Source organism: Urocitellus parryii, unplaced genomic scaffold, assembly GCF_045843805.1.
Source record: "Urocitellus parryii isolate mUroPar1 unplaced genomic scaffold, mUroPar1.hap1 Scaffold_321, whole genome shotgun sequence".
NCBI lineage: Eukaryota > Metazoa > Chordata > Mammalia > Rodentia > Sciuridae > Urocitellus > Urocitellus parryii.
Window position 1 is genome coordinate 34,408 of NW_027552943.1, and position 19,264 is coordinate 53,671.

General features: G+C 44.3%; 1 protein-coding gene across 1 annotated transcript; it reads right to left on the bottom strand.

The window, feature by feature from the left end:
* Positions 1-5,772: 5,772 nt before the first annotated feature.
* Positions 5,773-18,642, bottom strand: Trappc3 (trafficking protein particle complex subunit 3). Its single transcript, XM_026393408.2, has 5 exons — positions 18,469-18,642; positions 9,217-9,314; positions 8,878-8,977; positions 6,916-7,098; positions 5,773-6,525 (listed from the first exon to the last, which is right to left on the bottom strand). Exons 1-5 carry the CDS (start codon positions 18,508-18,510, stop codon positions 6,406-6,408), a joined length of 543 nt encoding a protein of 180 aa, XP_026249193.1. The 5' UTR covers positions 18,511-18,642; the 3' UTR covers positions 5,773-6,405.
* Positions 18,643-19,264: the final 622 nt, after the last annotated feature.

Below are 19,264 nucleotides of genomic sequence, written 5' to 3' on the forward strand. Positions count from 1 at the left end.
CTCTTGCCATCCTTCTGTCTGTCTGGCAAGCTAAGGGGAGAGATGTTTGCACAGATGTGTGACTGGGGGCATACAAATAGTCTGAGGAGGGGGTGTGGTGCTGGTAAATTCCTGCTCCACCAGGGTCCGCCCTGACTCCCCACATCTGCTAGAGGACTGGACTCTTGGTTATGAGATTCCTGGGAAGTCCTTTCCTCTGTCTAGCTCTCTTCCTCTCTCTCCTTTGTGGTTGCCAGGGGCCTCTCCCCCAGAGCTAGGGAAATGCAGTCCTCTTCAGCAGCCCCCACCATTCTCCCCACTTCTACCCCCAGGGGATCTTTCAGCTCCATCTTCAAAAATCCCAGGAATGCAGTGGAAATTAAAGTTACCTTAACTATTCTAATCTTATAACAATTTTGCTTCAATCAACATCTAAATGTGACCACATGTGCCCAGACCACCCAGTGGCCTGGCTGGTGGTGGGAGGTGAGCTCTTGGGGAGCTGGAAGGCCGAGGACTGCTCTCAGTCATGGGCTGGCTCTGGAAGGGCTTCCTGGGGGAGAGGTCTGCTGGTCATTAGGTCCCTCCCTCTGCTTTCTCCTGGCCCACCCACACTGAGCGGCCTTCCTCTCTTCCCCTTCTCCAGGCAGGCCCCATACTCTCCCCAATGGACTGGGGAGTTGCCTGGGGGCAAGGGGCGGAGGTTAGTGAGGTTGCAGCCTCTATGGGAGTCACACAGGGCTCCTCACTCACAAGAGCTTCCTTCAGTGCTCTGCTGGGTTGTCCTGAAATACATGACAATTTCTGTAGTAGGGGGTCTGCATTTTAATTTTTTCACTGAGCCCCATAAATTATGTAGCTTGTCCTGTTGGAGGGTCCCCTGCACACACCTCTCTCTATGGGCCCTCCCCACCCCATACTAACAATTAACAAGCAGTCAATAAATATTCATCTCCTACTTTGTGCTTTGTTTTGGGGGTGGGTACCAGGGGGAGGTAGGAGCAACACTCTACCACTGAGCTCCTCCTGTTTTGTTTTGTTTTGTGGAGACAAGGTCTCACTGAATTGCCCACCTATCTCAAATTTGGGATTACTGCTGCCTCAGCCTTCTGAGTAGCTGGGATTGCAGGCACTACCACTATGACCAGGTTAAAAAGTGGTGTTATATGCTTGGGGCTACCAAGAGAACAACATAGAAATGCCCCAACTTTGTAAAATTATCCCCTCCACACACTTAGACACTCATATATCCATATAGTTTTGCAAAATATGTCCCCCAATTAATAACTGTCAATTAGGGAATAATTAATATGTGCCAGGACATTTACACACATTGTCTTGTTTTTATCCTCAAAACAACCAGAAAGGTAGGCACTACTATTTCCATTTTCCAGGTGAAAAAATCTGAAACTTGGGGCTGGGATTGTGGCTCAGTGGCAGAACGTTTGCCTGGCATGTGTGAGGCACTGGGTGCAATCCTTAGCACCACATAAAATCAATCAATCAATCAATAAAGGTATTGTGTTCATCTACAACTAAAAAAATAAATTATATAAATGCTAAGTTTCAGGGGTTTTTTAAAAAAAACCCTGAAACTTAGCATTTATATAATTTGTGCAGTATCACATCACTAATAGCGGAGCCAGGGCTTGTCCTTGTCCCTCATTTTCAGCCTCTCCTCTTCTCCCCTTGTATTGTATTTGATTGTATTGTATTTGGTTGCTTCCCCAGGAGCAGAAGCTCTCTGCAGGTAGGGTTGGGGTCTAGATCATCTCCCAGCCCCAGTCCCCAGCACAGGTCTACATTTTTGTTCAAAGAATTCACCCACAGGGGAAATAGTTTGGTGGTGGAGCAGTTGCCTAGCATGCACGAAGCCCTGAATTTGATCTCCAGTATCAAAAAATAAATAAAAATTCATACACAGCCTCCCTGCCCATGGGACAAAAGGAAGCAAAGGAAGCAAATACACACTGAAACACAAACCATGCTTAAATGCATACATGTGTAACATGTAGTGGATACAGTACAGAGCTGGGTGTTCAATTCCTATTTGGGTTCAAACCCTGATCTCCCAGGTCCTGGCTAATGTACTTCAGTTTCTACATTGGCAAAGTGGAAATTGTGATAGAGTTCTTGTTTATGTTCAGTGATGAAACACATGTGAAGTTCAAAGACCAGCACTGGCACGTAGCCACTCTGATAAATATTAGCTTTTTTTTTTTTTTTTTTGGTACTGGGGATTGAACCCAGGGACACTTCACCACTAAGCTACACCCCCAGTCCATTTTTTTTCTCTTTTAGTTATAGATAGACCCAATGCCTTTATTTTATTTGTTCATTTCTATGTGGTACTGAGGATAGAACCCAGTGCCCCACACATGCTAGGCAAGTGCTCTGCCACTGAGCCTCAGCCCCAGCTCCCCTTTTATTTTTGAGATAGGGTCTTGCTAAGTTGCTTAGGGTCCCGCTAAGTTGCTGAGGTTGGTCTTGAACTTGTAGTCCTCCTGCCTTGGCCTCCTGAGTCACGGGAATCATAGACATGTACCACCAGGCCTCACAAATATCAGCATATTGCTATGGATAATTTTGTACATACTCACACAACCTCTCATGTTCGTGGGCACTGTCTTCCCAACCCCTTCCAGTCTAGCTTAGTTGAAGATGGCCTTGTGGCTGACAGACTAGGCCCCTGAGCCATCAGGAAAAGGCAGTTGCTTCTCTGCATCCACCTGGGCTAACCTGGGCCAGCCCACAGGAGTGGTGGGGCTGAGAGTACTGCTCCTCACTAGCCCTGGGTTCCGTCAGAGAAGACTTCCTAGGGGAGACATCCAACCAAGCTGGGTGAGGGAGTCAGGTAGAAGCAAAAGGGTGCTGCCGGGTGTCTTAGCTCCCTCTAGTGTTCCTCACAATACCTCCCCACCCCCCACCTCTGCTTCAGCTCCCTCCACTCCAGTCCCCACAGTAGAAACTTTCCTCTCCTCCTGCCAAAGTGTAAATTGCCCCCAGGAATGTGCTATGTCCCATGGCTCTCCTGGCAGTGGCCATCAGATGTCCTGGGCTCAGGCCTGGCCCTACATCAAAGGCTCAGGATCAGTAACAGTGTCTCCTCTCCTGCGGCTCCCTTCCCCTCGGCAGCCCTCCCCTCCACCTCCCCACTGGCTTCCAGGAAAAGGCACATGGTAGCACTTAAGCTCTGGAGGATGGAGGATGCTTTTCCGACACCCCCACCTCCCACCAGCCACAATGAACTACTTGTTAGGAGACTATTTTAATTTTACTTAATGTGATTTCGGCTCCTGGGGTCTCTATTGCCACCCTTTTCTTGGACCTGGATGCCCAGTACAAATGTAGGGGAGGCCAACCTCCCAGGAGAAGGTGTAACCTGAATATGGAAATTCTACCCATGTTGGGGGTCTGGGGCAGGACGAGGACTGGTACATCAGGGAGATGGGTCTGGTGCTCTGGATGCCACCAGAGTCAGGAAGTAAGGGGACTGGCTAGGGGAGGACTTGGAGCTAGCCTGTACAACTCAGGAAGCTAGTATGAGAACCTGGGAGTGTATGCTGGCCAGACATCCTCAGCCAACATGTTTTTCCAATGCCCTGAGTTCAGTAGGCAGGACCTAGCTTGCCAGCGATGTGAGCTTTGCTTTCAAATCTTGTCAGGGTGACTAAAGGAGGGGGATACTTCAGGGCTCTGGCAAGCCTCTGAGATTTGCTTCATTAGGTGCCTCTTCTAGCAAATTCTGAAAACCAGAGTCTAGTGGTCACTTCCTGGGACAGTAGGATGGTGACGTGGAGACCCCTGGTGGTCAAAGATTGTGAAAGGTGACCTTTCCAGAGCTTTGCCCAGCTTGCTCCAAGCTCATGGGCTACCACCATGGATTCCTCTATCCCTAGAACTCTGCCACAAACTAGGCTACCTGGAAACCATCCTCACTGGTCAGTGTCTACCACACTGGCCCCACGATCCAGCCCCATCTTGCTGGGAAGGAGTGTATGGTACATCAGGGAAAATAGGAGTAGGTGTTTCAGCCATAGTCACGGGCCAAGAGACACATATCTACAACCTATCAACTACAGGACTGGGGAGCAGGAAGTAGGTTTCTAGGGTTTGTGTGTTTGGTGCATTTGGAAAGATGATGATGTCATGTTCCAAATAGCTCTGCAGTCCCCAGGCCTTTTCCTTCCCTGGGCCCTTGGGAGCATACCACACAATCATGGGGCTGTGGGTGGCAAAGTCACTAAGGGGGCCTTATTTCCACAGCTAGCCAATCTGTAATAGTGCCCATGTCTAACTCTGGGAAAGGAAATGCTCAAAACCTCATGCTATATAAATGGCTGCTAGAAAGTAGAATGTGGCACAGGGAGGAGGGAAGGGAAAGGGTGGTGCAGCTGTTTTTTGGCAGAGTCTAGACATTACACAAAGCTTTCCACATCTGGGCCCCAACGTTCATTTCCTCAACCTCATTCATTCATCCATTCAGCTCGGGTGTGACTAGACCCGGCTTTATCCTGGGCACTAAGGATACAGTTGACCAAAAGAGGAGGCCTCAGATTTTTCTAAAGGTATTTATTTATGTAAGAAAATGCCTTTGATTTTATTTTTTAATTCATCATTTGTTTATGACAATAGAATATATTTTGACATATTATACATACATGGATTAGAACTTATCCTAATTAGGATCCCCCCTCTCATGGCTGTACATGATGTGGAGTTTCACTGGTTGTGTATTCATATATGAACACAGGAAAGTTCTAATTCATTCTACTTTCCTCTTCTCTCCCTTTCCTTCCTTCTCATCCCCCTCCCTTCCCTTCATTCCCCTTTATCTAATCCACTGAACTTCTCTTCTCTCCCCATCACACACAGGTGGCTGAGCATCCTCATCAGAGAGAACATGGGACCCCAGATTTTATCTGAAGGGAAAAAGATTGAGACTCAGAGAAGAAAAGGATCCTAGAGGATAAGCCTCCCTATACTTGTTCACATAGAAGTGACCATAACTTTTCAGAGCCTAACCTAGTTGGAGGCAAGTCCTGTGCAACCTTCCCCCTTTTCCTGGGGTCTCAGAACCCGGTGCTACCCTTGCACAACCAAACCACACTTTGAGCACAGTGCACCTACAACTGGTTCCCCCTTGACTCAGACCTGTCCACTAAACTTTGGAAGGCTCAGAGCCCCATTTCCACCCAACAACCTATCTGAACTCAAGGCCTTAGGCTGTCTCCAAGAAGAGTGCTACCAAATATGGCCTAACGCACCCTCTGCTTCCTACCTTTAAAAACTCAGTAAGACTGGGAGAAGGGGGCTGGGGTTGTGGCTCAGTGGTAGAGGGCTTACCTGGCATGTGTGAAGCACTGTGTTCAATCCTCAGCATCACATACAAATAAATAAATAAAATGAAGGTATTGTGTCCTCCTATAACTTTTTAAAAAATTACATATTAAAAAAAAAAAAACTGGGAGAGGGAGCTGAAGGCCTGCTCCCCTCTCCCCCCAAATGTTAACCAGGCCTCAAAAAAAAAAAAAAAAATCAAGAGCATAGGCTTTGAGTTTGGACCAGCTTTAAACCCTGGCATCTCCACTTAATAACTCATGACCTTGGACAACTAACTTGTGGTCTCCTCTTTGAAAATAGAATTACTGTCAACTAGATAACATATAGTGTTCAGTACAGTGTCCAACATGCGATAAGTGCTCAGTGTTACCCCGGCACCATGGTTTACATGGTCTTTCTAGTCAAACCTTGCATGGCTGAGCAGAAAGAAAACAGGACATGATTGGGATTTCACTCAAGAATGTGTCTTTATTGAAGAATTTGTAAGAAAAAAGGATGGATCCTCTGTAAAAAGAGGAGATGTTGCCTCCAAACAGCAGGGAGGAATGAGACCTGGGTGGCTTCCCAGAAGTCGGTGTTTCTGGCATTACTGGCTCCTGTGTCCTGGCAAGCACTACAGCATGTCACACTACAGCTAGCAATTCCTACCCACCCTTCTCCCAACCCTCCACCCTCTACCCCACAAGCCTGGATTCCCTGCAGACATTTGCCAATGGCTTTATGAAGGCCCAGGGATAGATGTGCCAGGCTTCTCTAAATGGGGTCAAAGTGGGTTTTGCTTTGGAAAATTCACACAGGAATGTAAAATGGTCTGAGCTCCTTCTAGTCCAACCAAAGACAATTACATCCAGCCCCCTCTGAAGGGAAAGGGAGCAAAGAATTTCTCCCTTCTGAATGTGCACACTTGTGGGGTAACTGGACTGTATCAGTCTGCTCTTTATTAGCATGGAGAATGGAAACAAGATTTTAAGAATATATAACATCCGTGTTAGAGTCACTGAGTTCCAGAGGGCAGAGGGAGCACTGGATCCTTTTTTATTCCAACAAACGCTCCTGCTGGCTACCCTCAAGTCCTGAAAATGATCATTCTTCTCCAGCTGGGAGATTGTCTTCGATCCGCCTGATGAACCTCATCCGGATTTCTGTCACACCGTCTCCTTTCAGGGTGTCCTGGACAAACTTGGCCTCCACAGCCATCTGGACCTAGGGGACAGTGAGAAAATGAAGGAGCAGATGCCTAGCCAAAGACTCTGGGGAACCACTGGGGATGGGGCTATAATTGACAACACCCACAGCAGTCCAAAAAGGAGGGCTGGTTTTCTAAAAGGACAGGGTGGCCAGGTCTAGTGTTCCACTGCAGAAGACAGTGGCCTTAACCCATAAGGAGAAACTCAGGAATGAGGCTGGCCAAGTAAGTCAATTTGGGAAAGGATATGCCTAGACTAGGCGGCTGACAGCACCAGTTCCCAGCCTCATAGGGAGGATCATCATCATCTAGAGATGTCCATCTTGAATCCTATATAACCAACTTTCTCTCTCATTCAAGACCCTATTGCATCGCACGTGTTGCAGAAGGTAAACTTGGAAACTCACCATTTCCAAGGCTCCTCGCAGCACCCCACATAAGAGATTGGAATAAATAAGGGACGAGTGGTTATCAGGGAGTTCCACAAAGTCCACCAAGGGGTTATTTTCCAAAATGAGGGAGAATTCATCACCAGCTGGACTCCAATTAGTGATGCTTGGAGTGATGCCCAAGTACATCTTGAACGCCACCTGTTCAGGGAACACACAATAGCACTATGGGGAAGGACAGCAGAAACTGTACAACAGTGAAGGCATCAGGCCTGCAAAGGAGAGAAACAGTAGCTCAGGAATAAAACTGGTCTTTGAAAGATGATGACACCTTAGGAATCAGGGCAATAAAAGGAGAAACATCCGCACAAAATTCCACACCCCTATCCCTTCAATCATACAATTAAGCAACAACTCAGCATCTATTTGTGCTTCTCAGTGGAAGGGAGAAGAAATCTTCTGACAGGGGCAGCTACCCTGAACCAGCATCTGAGTGCCGAGAGGTGCTGATCCCACTCCCTGTCCTCTGTCTGTGCTACCTGAACCCACTTCCTTGAAGGTGAATACAGGTCACTGGGACAGAATTACTTTCAAGATCTCCTTCTCTACCCATTTCCTAATTCCAAAGCTCTCTCCACAATCAATTCTCTTGAAGATTTCGGGTATGGCCAATTACAACTGAAAGAACTTACAATTCAAAGAACCCTCCCTGTGGTACCTGACATTACAGAACTGTGGAAGCTCTAGCATTTATTATACCATAATATAGAGTATAATATTAATAATAGCACTAATGTTAATAACAATAAACATTTACTGTAAGCATAACACTATGCTAAGTGCATTAATTTTACCTGAATGCTTGTGTCCATAATTTTACTTCTTACAACAATCATGTGAGGTAGCTCTTTTCATTTTAAAGATAACTGGTAATTAAAGATGTTAAAAGCAACTTACACAAGAACCCACAAAAAATAAACACGGGAAACACCCCTAGCCCTTTTTATAGTTTTTGCCTATTTACTTATTTATTTGTTTTGATGGTACCAGGGAATTGAACCTTGGGGTGCTCTATCTCTTAGCTACATCCCCAATCCTTTTTTTTTTTAAGCTGTAGTTGGATACAATACCTTTATTTGTTTATTTTTATGTGGTGTGGGGGATTGAACCCAGTGCTTCACGCATGCTAGATAAGCGCTCTACCACTAAACCACAGCATGTCCCCCCAGTCCTTTTTATTTTGAGACATGGTATTGCTAGGTTGCTGAGATTAGCCTCAACGTTGCAGTCCTCTTGCCTCAGTCTCCTAAATTGCTGGGATTATAGTTGTACACTACTGTACTAAGCCTGAAGTCCATATTCTTTTTTTTTTTTTGTACTAGGGATTGAACCCAGGGGTGCTTAACCACTACTGAGCCAGCCACATCCCCAGCCTTTTTTTTTTTTTTTTAATATTTATTTATTTAGTTTTAGTTTTTTCGGCGGACACAACATCTTTGTTGGTATGTGGTGCTGAGGATCGAACCCAGGCCGCACGCATGCAGGCGAGCTCGCTACTGCTTGAGCCACATCCCCAGCCCCATCATCCCCAGCCCTTTTAAATATTTTCTTTAGAGATAGAGTCTTGCTGAGGGTCTTGCTAAGTTACTGAGGGTGGATTTGAACTTGCAAGCATCCTGCCTCAACTTTCCAACTTGCTGGGATTACAGGCATGCGCCACAGCGCCCAGCCCAAAGTCCATTTTCTTAACCTCTACGCTACTCCGCTGTACCTTCACAGAGATCATCTGGCTTTAATTTCAGTGAGGCTTTAATCCACAGGAATGATCCCAATTACTCTTCCTGTTTTTTTATAATCTGCTCTTCCCAAACCATGAGTAAGGTTTCTTTTAGGAAATTAAGGGCCTGGGGCAGAGAAAATGGTAAGCAGTGCTTCCCAATGGCAATCTTTCAGCATGGACAGGTGGCCTAGAATAACAACCTTGGCAATGACATCCGCAGTTTCCCGAAAATCATGGCATCTCCCAACATTTGACCGTGCCAAAAAATCTTCAATCAGTCGAACTCCAATGTTATAGCCCCTGGGAAGGAAATTAAAGAGACTATTATGGGTCTAAACATCTTAAGTCTGAACATAGGCTATTATTGGTAAAGGGAAAATGGGGACAATCTCAAAACATTCCAATAAATGAGCTCAGTGTAAACTGTAACCCAGATGCTGGCTACAAGACAGAAGACCCTGCTCATGGCTCTAAGTATAATGTAAACTAAGTGTGCTAGGGAGCCCCATTTCATTTCTCCTGCAAAGGTTCTCACTCACATTTTGTCCAGCTGTTTATTCACATCTTCATCGTTTTCATAGTCCTTGCACAGCTGGGTGACAAGAGCCCCATAGGTCAGGGTGAAGAGCTCAGAGCTCTAAAAGAGATTCAAAAGGCAATCAGGTGAGAATCTGGATCAGCCTCGATGCAACTGTCAGGATTCAATGGAAGATCACATGGTTGCTTGTGGGGAAAAAAACCTTATCCCCTGTGGACTGGTCAGGGAATTTGGGACCCAAGGTCAATATACTAAGGCTGAAGATAGACCCACTGCAAAACAGGTGTAAAAGGTACCTCATATACTGGGCAGTCATTCTTGCTTCTGCCAACCCAAGTCTCTACCACAGCCGCTAAGCCTAAGCGCAGGTCACCAGAATCCAATGTGGAAGCTGACACATTCACTTAAGATTCTGTGAAAGAGACCTGAAGAAGACATTCACAAACTAGCCTCAGCTCTGAAGAATGCCTTCCCAAACCTTAGAATGAATGCCCCAAGCTAGAGTTAAGCTGCACTCCCAAGGCTGCATCCAGGAGCAGCCAAGGACCCAGCGGCCAGTCCACAGGGAAGGAAGGAAGTTCTAAAGAAACCCGTTGCCCTTAAGACAACGCCTCTCCAAAGTCACCGGCACAGGAAAAAATAATGTTCCTCCTAATACACAGCTGGAATGTTTCCAAAAAAGGGATAAGTCTAAAAGAAATACAATCTTTTGTACACTCGAACACAATACTCACCTGAACTGGTTTCCATTACAACCTCAGTTAAAAAAATAGAAACTCTTTCTCGAATGAAGAATTCTAGTCAGGCATGATGGGCATGCTTGCAACCTCAAATATTTGGGAGGCCAGCCTCGTCAAATTAGCAAGACTCTCAGCAATGTAGTGAGACCCTGTCTCAAAATTAAAAAATAAGGGCTGGAGTTGTGGCTCAGTGGAAGGGTGCTCACCTAGCATGCTTGAGGTACTGGGGTCGATCCTCAGCACTACAAAATATAAAATATAGATACTGTGTCCACCTAAAAAATACTTTAAAAAATTAAAAAATAAATAGGACTGAAGATGTAGCTCAGGGGTAAAGTGTCCCTAGGTTCAGTCTCGAGTACTACAAAAGAAAATAAATAAAAGGGGGCTGGGGATGTGGCTCAAGTGGTAGCCTGCTCACCTAGCATGGTTTGATTCTCATTCCACGTAAAAATAAAAAATATAAAAAATAAAGAAATTGTGACCACCTAAAACCAAACAAACAAACAAACAAATAAATAAATAAAAGAATCCTGCCACCTACCTAAGAAGAAACAGAGAGATGTGAAAGGTAAAAGGAATGGCAAATACCAAGACCACAGAATGAAAGGAGCAGGCAGGGAGGCTTGGGTCAGAGTTGAGGCAAAAAAACCTTTCTGTCTTCAAGTCTTCTGGGGAAGAAAGTCCAAGAAATGCTTAGGCCCAGCTCTTGCAGCACAATGCCCCTCACTGCATCGCCATGGCCCGGTGGTGGGGTCTGCCAGTGATAATGATTTGAATGCTTCTTACATCCTGCACACTCCTTTTCTTCATCTCATTTTCTAACCAATGACAACTTAGTAAAGCAGAAAGGGTAGGACTTAATCCCGCTTCAGAGAGGACACTGAGATCAGAATGATTTAATTTTCCCCAAGTCAAACACAGCTAGTTATTAAGAAAAATAATGGGGGGGGGCCAAAAATTCCTAGCCAATTTCATTGTATCCACTGCTCCCCACAACTGCACTGTGTGTGTGTGTGCACGTAGGGGTGCTAGGAATTGAATTCAGGGCCTCCTGCACACTAAGTAAAAGCTCAACGACTGAACTACACCTCCAGCCCCGAAAGCTGCCATATTAACAAGCCCCTCCCTCAATAGAAACAAAAATAAACAGAAAATAAAAAAGCCTTAACAGCACTAGAGTCAAAGAAAATCAATTTCACAATCTGGAAGCTCTTTGAACTGAACTAAAACAGTCAGATCAGGGTGTCTCCAAGAGACCATTTACCAAATATGGCAATTAAAGGGAAGCTATTAAGGAGGGGAATGAATTTTCAGTAAAGTTAAGTTTGGCACTAGAATGGCCTGGACATGAATGGATGGAGACCATCCAGCAGTTACCAGTCTAGAGAATTGGCACCACTGCATTAAATCAGGAGAGCTTTCCTTTCATTATTAATAAGCCCTTGGACAGCGACTCCAAGAGCCTCAGCCCACCATGATGCCAAGTAACATGCATATCATGATAATATCAAGCACCTTACACATAAGCTGCTCTCAATTTACTGATAAGAAAAATCAGGGTCCTGAACACATCTGTCCATGGTGACAAAATCAATATGCCTGGGATCTGTGATCCCTGACTCAGGTTCTCCACGCCCTCTCTCAGTCTGCAAATCTGCCTCATCTTCCAACTGTGAATCAAGCCTTTTTGGAATAGTAACATAAATATATAACTTAAAGGTCTTCATATTTTTAAAATACTGAGGGGGTTATGATATAGAAAGAAAATTATTCATTCAACATTTACTATATACCAGACAATATAGCCAAATAAATAAAATAATAAAATAATATGGTTTTGGCCTGGGGTTTTGGTAGAATGCTTGCCTAGCATGTGTGAGGTACTAGGTTTGATTCTCAGAACTGCATATAAATAAATTAAAAAAATAAAGGTCCATCAACAATAAATTAAAAAAAATAATTTTACAGATGGTGATAAATGCTACGAAGAAAAATAAAGCACTAAAGTAGATTAGGGAGTGTTTATGTTCATTTATCTTGGGGAATGTTAGTTTTTATTTGTTTAATTATTTTTTTATTAGTTGCTCAAGACAAAACAATGATCTTGACATTTCATACATTTGATTCAAATAGGGTATGAATTCTCATTTTTCCACTTGTACAGATTGCAGGATCACATTGATTATACATCCATGTGTATACATACAGCAATCCTAGTGTCAGTTATATTCTGCTGCCCTCCTTATCCCCCGCTTGTTTAATTATTTTTTGTACAAGAGACTTAACCCAGGGACATTTAATCACTGAGCCACATCCCAGTTCTGTTAATTTTTTTTTTTTTTTTTGAGAGAGTTTTGCTAAGTTGCTTAAGGCCTCACTAAATTGCTAAAGCTGGCTTTGAACTTGTGATACTCCTGCCTCAGCTTCTGGAGGTTCTAGGACTATAGGTGTGCACCACTGTGCCCAGCAGGTATTAGTTTTTAATAAGTAGTCAGGGAAGACTTTGCCAAGGTGACATTTATGTAAAGACCTAAAGGAGGTATGGGTAATTCATGAAGATAGTTGGGTGAAAAAAATTCTAGGCAGGGCCAGGAGCGGAAGTGCACAACTGGAATCTCAACGCCTTCGGAGGCTGAGGCAGTAAGATTGAAAGTTTGAGACAAGCTGAGGACCTCAACAACTTAAGAGAGACCCTGTCTCAAGCAAATAAAAATAAAAAGGACAGAGGATGTAGCTCAGTGGAAAAGCACCCCTGAATTAAATCCCCAGGGCCCACCCCCCCAAAAAAATTAGGTAGTTGGGCCAGAGTTGTGGCTCAGTGGTAGAGTGTGAGGCACTGGATTCGATCCCCGGCACCACATAAAAAATAAAATAAAGGTATTGTGTCCATCTACAACTAAAAAAATATTTTTTTAAAAATTAGGTGGTTAAGTGTAAATGTCCCAAGATGGGAGTATGCCTGGCAGGTCTGAGTGTTTGAGTAACAGTGTCAGTAGAGAGAAATGAGTAAGAGAAGAAGAGGAAATCAGAGAAGAAACGGGAACTATGGAGTCTAAAGATCTGGGTTTGGGACCTCATGACCCTTAAAACAAATGTTCCCATAGGGCCATAAAGGTCAGCTAATTCAACTAGTCCAATTTCTTCACTGAACTTAAGTACCACATTCCCTTCCATCAACAGAAACATGAATCTCTGGGCTGGGGTTGTAGCTCAGTGGTAAGTGCTTGCCTAACATGGGTGAGGCTCTGGGTTCCATCCTCAGCACCACATAAAAATAAATAAACAAAATAAAGGTTGAATTCTTAAAAAAGATTATATATATATATATATATATATATATATATATATATATATATGAAAAAAGAAACATGAATCTCTTCTGCTGCGACACTTATAATTTGATGGCTTTGAATTATATTTAATAATAGCAATGATCATTAACACTTAAATTTTTAGAATGTCTTCAGAAGTTCTTATCTCCTTGACCCTATGGGACCCAAACTAGCAGAACCAATATTAGTTGTACTCATTTTACAGATGATCACTAAATAACTGAGATTTAAATGTCTTCTTATAGTTGAACACTGTCCTGTAAAAAGTTTGTTTTTCTAACCAATGTTTTTTTCAAATGTCAGTTCTTCCCATCTGTAAAATGATGCCAAAATTATCTGTCCTTCAGGGTAACTGTGCAATTCCAATGAGATAATGTACACAGAGTATCTGCTGCATAGTAAGTACTCAAGAAAACACACTGATTGATTGATTGATTGATTGATTGATTGATTTATGGTGCTGGGGACTGAACCCAGGGCCTTATGCATGTGAGGTAATTGCTCTATGAGCTATATTCCTCAGCACTATTATTTTCTATGTGGTACAGTGCCAGAGAGCACCCTGAAGTATGTTCCAGGACAACAAGTAATAAGAAGAGAGATTTTGAATCAATAAAAGAAACTTTCTAACAATTAAAAAAGCACAAGAAGGATGATTTAAGTCTGGACTTACTACCTCACAATCACTTTGCTTTGTAAGCCTCAATCTCCTCTCATAAAAACAGTAACACTAAAAACCTTGTCATGCCAGTCATAGGGTTGTTTGGAGGATCTAATGACATAATGGATTTAAAGTTATGTTTCACAGACCAAAAAAAAGGAATTACGGCAGTCAGTCAACAGGATCTCCAAGTACTTCAGTCACAACCTGAGCAGAGTAAGCCCTACCCTAAGGTGAGCCACTATGTGATAGTTCTCAGAAGGCCTTGTAGTTAGTGCCCCCCAAAAGACATCCAATATCCTTAAGGTGGCTGATATTTAGAGTTAAGGCTCAAGAATCAAACTATTTTTTGTCAAAACAGGTAATCCAATGTGAATCCCTTTGAGCAGCTGGGGTCAGAGGTCCGTAAAAAAGATTAGGTCCAGCTGGGCACGGTGGTGCATACATGTAATCCCAGAGGCTCAGGAGGCTGAGACAGGAGGATCTCAAGTTCAAAGCCAACCTCAGCAATGGTGAGGCACTGAGCAACTCAGTGCGAGCCTGTCTCTAAATAAAATACAAAATAGGGCTGGGGATGTGGTTCAGTGGTTGAGTGCCCCCGAATTCAATCCCTGCTACAAAAAAAAGATTAGGTCCAATCCTCTCTTATTCTCTGGCCTCCAGTCCTGGAGACTCTAAGTACTGTTAATTTTGCACTCACTCACCTGAGCTCTGGAGAATAGAGACACTGGAGCCAACCACTTATATAAAAGTATGAAGGCTAATAACTTCACTAACAAGGATGCTAGATGACATTGTTACCTTTGTTCTAGGTCACTGTTACAGTGCTAGCTTTACACACATTCTCTCAATTAATCCTTAGAACACTATAACATTAATAAGTACTATTATTAACTTCTTTATTCAAACAAAAACAAAACAAAACAAAAAGATAGTGAAGCTGATGCTCAGAACAACAAAGAAACTTGCCCAAAGTCACAAAGCAAATAAGTGATGAAACCAGGAATCAGTTTCAGGCAGTGCTATATCCCTGTGTTGTGTACACGTCTGTCTCCCTGGTAGAGTACATGATTCTCAAGGTATGGACTAGGACATTATCTCCGCATCTCCCACAGCACCCAGCACAGGGCTTAACAAATAGTTGGGGCTCAGGTAAAGTTTGATGGACAATGAATCGTTTCTGATAATACAGACAAAAAAGCAGAGATCTAGTTATTTGGGCATGCCAACCATTTGGGTCTCAGAAGACTTAAGTCAAAACAGTAATTAGCATAAGGCTGGGCTGATTAGGAAGAAAGCCACTAAAAGGGCAGAGTCCCAAAGCAGAGAAGACAAGAGCATGTCAAAACCAGGTGGCCACAAAGAAAATCATGTGACAAGTCCTGAGTAGACACCAGTAGGAACTGAATGAGAGGACACACTCAAGCCTTCATTTCATTCATTCAGCAAATAAATATTGATTGCCTACTACAAGGCATCATTCTAGGTGCTGGGAATGGAGCACAGAACAAAACAAATCTCTGCCCTCCTGGAGTTTACATTTCCTGAAGGAGACTGACAATAAATAAGCAAATACATAACTTACAGTGAAAAATTATTTAAAATGAAATAGTGCTTTGCAGAAAACCAGAATAGAGAAAGAGGATAGAGAACCAGCCAGGTGTCCCAGGAAGACCTCTCTGAGGATATAACATCTGGGTAACTGTGAATGGAATGAGGAGTGGGCTGAATTACTGTGGGGAAAGGTACACTTGTCTGGGTACAAAAACAGGAGTAGAAAGGGCCTTGAGGGGAGGAGTATGCTGCTGCCCCTCTCCAACTAGCTCACTTCATGAAATGAATATTAAGTTGGGGGAGGTGGAAACTACAAATTCATGCTAAAATTATATTAAAGATATATTCAATAATTATTTCAGGTGAAAAAAAGTGTACAAAAATGAAAGCAAGATATGAAAACTAAGGAATGTCTCTCTGCTCATATCATAGGAAAAGGAAGAAACAAACATTTAGGATACTTCTTGAATTTTACACTATCTCATTTAATCTTAGGTAGCCTCCCAAGCCCCTGGGATTTTCATAGGTAAGGAAACTGAGAAATCAATCCAGTAAGCCAGAATTCCAACCAATATCTATACATTTTCCTCTACTTGAAACTATTTCCTAGTAAAATGTTCTATTCTTATAATAAACTCTTGGTGTTTTCCCCAAAACAGACATTTTATCTCTCTTTAAAAAAAAAAAAAAAAAACATTTTATTGTTTGGTTATAGTTGGATACAATACCTTTATTTTATTTATTTATTTTTATGTGGTGCTGAGGATTGAACCCAGGGCCTCGTATATGCTAGGCAAGTGCTCTACTGCTGAGCCACACCCCCAGCCCCTCTCTTTCTTTTAAGTGCTGGGGATTGAACCTGGGGCCTTGCTAGGCTACATATCCAGCTGAGCTACATATCCAGCTCCCAGATTCTCTTTTTTTTTTTTTAATTATTTGGTACCAAGGATTGAACCCAGGGGGTGCTTAACCACTGAGCCACATCCCCAGCCCTTTTTACTTTTTGAGACAAGGTCTCACTACATTGCTTATAGCCTCACTAAGTTGCTGAGGCTAGCTTCAAACCTGCAATCCTAATGTTTCAGCCTCCCAAGCCCCTCCCTGGGATTACAGGAATGTGCCACCATACCCAGGCAAACAGAAATTCTTAACCAGTGATTCATGGAGTACTGTCAGGGGTTAAAAAAATCCCCAGAAAATATAAATAAATGTTTCAGATTTTTGTTGTTTTTGTTTTTATTTTTTTCTGGGCTGAAGAGCAAACCCAACTTGCTAGGCAAGCACTCTACCAGTGAGCTACATCACCAGCCCCTGTGTATATTTGTACATTAAATATATCTGGGGAGAAGAGACATTGCTATCATCAGCATCTCAAAAGAGATCTTAGAGGGATTGAGATTGAACCCAGAGATGCACTACCATTGACCTACATATCCTGCCCTTATTTATTTATTTATTTTGAGAGAGGGGCTCAATAAGTTGCTGAGGCTAACTTCAAATTGTGATTCTCCTGTGTCTGCTTCCTGAGACACTGAGATTACAGGTGTGTGTCACCATTCCTGACTCCTGCTGCCCATGTTTGATGGCTGTTGCTGGTATAATGAAAGGTGTGGGAAGATTTTAATCATCCCATCTAGAGTAGAGTGTCAACCTACAATCTCTCACCTATCCAGCATGCATCCTCAAGTACTGAATTATTTTTTGGTTTTGGTACTAGGGAGCAAACCCAGGGCCTCCTGCACACACATTGTCTCACTGAGCTACACCCACAGCCCAGATGCTGTTTTAAATTCCCAAAACTGTGGCATAAGCAATTCTGAAAGAAGAATATGCCACAGAAAAGGAACACTTACCAGGAAGGCCCCTTAGCTTGGAGAAAAATGCTATCTACCTTACTCTCCAGACCCAGCTCAACTTTATGAGACCATGTGGTGTCTCCCTATTCCCAGGACCAGAAGGAAAAAGCCACCAAAGCCCTTCCCACTATCATACAGCCCCTCCACTCACTACTTACCCTGGCCCACTTCTTACTCTGCTGGATAGAAAGTTCCTTTTTTTTTTTTTTTTTTTTTTTTTTTTTTTGTTTGGATTATCTATTTATTTGGACGTGGGGGAACACAAGGTTGATAGAGATAACAAGGACGAAGACTCCCAAATTACCCAAAGGAGGTGCCACCGTAAGCTCTGGAGAGTCCAGTGAATGCGTTGTTCCTGCCTTCAAAGGTTCACGCTTGAGGAAAAGACAGCAACCGCTCATTAACTATGTGGTGTTGAAAGTGCTGGAGAGAAAGACCGTGGCAGACAAGTCTGCTGGAGGGACAATCTCACCCACAGGGGTGGATGGGTTCCTGTCCCAGAGAGCTTCCTGGTGGGAGTGACACTGTTGAACAGCTTTCTGTCACTATTCCTTTTTAACAAGACCAATATCTAAGCACTTCTCGCAATGTCCACAGCAGTGTGAGAGAGAACACAGCCTAGCAGTCCGAAGCATTACCTTTGGAATTAGATAGGCATGGGCTCAAATCCTAACTCTTCTTGGGTGTAAATGTGGGCAAGTTACATAACCCCCCCGAGCTGTAAAATGGCATAACATTTTTCCCCTAGTAGTGTTACTCTGCGGATCAAGTGAGGTGGTGTAAGTCAAGCAGGTGGTCCAGTGCCTAACACGCGTAGGAGGCCAGTCAGTGGTAATTACTGCTATTTACTGCCGTCGCTGTTGTTGGTTCAGCACACAGCGGCATTCAGGCCCCGGGGGAGCGGTCTCCTCGCGCGAGCTACTCCAGCGGTCCTCCAACCTGCTTCAAGCCCGGGACACCCCTGGACTGACCCACCGGGAGGACTCCCGGTCCCACAGGTCTCAGAAGGTCTTTCCCCACCACACCCGCACTCGCGCCAGGCCCCTTCCCAGGGCGCCTCCATTCCCCTGTCCGCAGGAGTCACGCGCGGTAATGGTAGAAAGTTACCATTTTCTTGCTTTCGGTACCACGGTTCGCCTGCCTCGACATTGTGCCGGCCGCCCCGCCCCGCGTCGCCTAGCCGCGCCACAAGCCCGCTCGGCGACCTCAGAAGCTGGTAGACCCTGTCGCGGCCTCTCGGACTCTGGGACTGACGGATCTGTCTCACTTCGCCTGCGCGGCCTGCCGAGAGGCACCACGGGAGTCGTGGTCCGACCGACGAGGATAACTCCACCCGACAAAAGTCGGACTACAGCACCCGTCAGTCCTGCCAGCCGCCACGCCTCTTGCGCACACGAACTACGACTCCCAGAATGCCGCGCTCCCGGTTCTCTAAGTATGGCCCCCAGGGCTGCACTCTGGCCGCTGGGTGGCGTCCGCCGCTTGAGGTAATCGCGTATCATCTGTGCACTGTCCCCTTTCCTCCCCTTTCCCTCCCCCACGCCGGTCTCAGAGATGCTCTGCAAATTCCTCTCCCCGCTAGATCTTGGAAAGTCCCTCTTTCGAACTAGCTTCTTCCGCTGTTGCTGCATCTCAGCTCCAGAAGCTCCTAAGATGTCCCCGAAAACTAGCTATGGTTCACAAACAGATCTGACTTCCTCATTGTACAGATTTTTAATGACAACCTACTCCATGTCAAGCATTTCACTAGTGGCTTTCTCTTCACTTGCCATCTGTTCCCATACGCAGCCATCACTCGCATCCTATCACCTATGGCCTCGTGATGGAATATCCAATCTTTTAGATAAAGTTCAAGTCAACTTCTCCCCTTTCCTGTCCTAGAAGAGCTTCACTCTCTGGTTCC

Bases quoted from the DNA above. Each gene is read 5' to 3' on its own strand.
- Trappc3 (XM_026393408.2), bottom strand. From the start codon at position 18,510: ATGTCGAGGCAGGCGAACCGTGGTACCGAAAGCAAGAAAATG. The intron at 7,099-8,877 runs GTTGTTATTCTA...TTCCCTGAACAG, and splicing joins CTGCGGATGTCATTGCCAAG to GTGGCGTTCAAGATGTACTT. The intron at 6,526-6,915 runs GTGAGTTTCCAA...ACTGTCCCCTAG, and splicing joins TGCGAGGAGCCTTGGAAATG to GTCCAGATGGCTGTGGAGGC.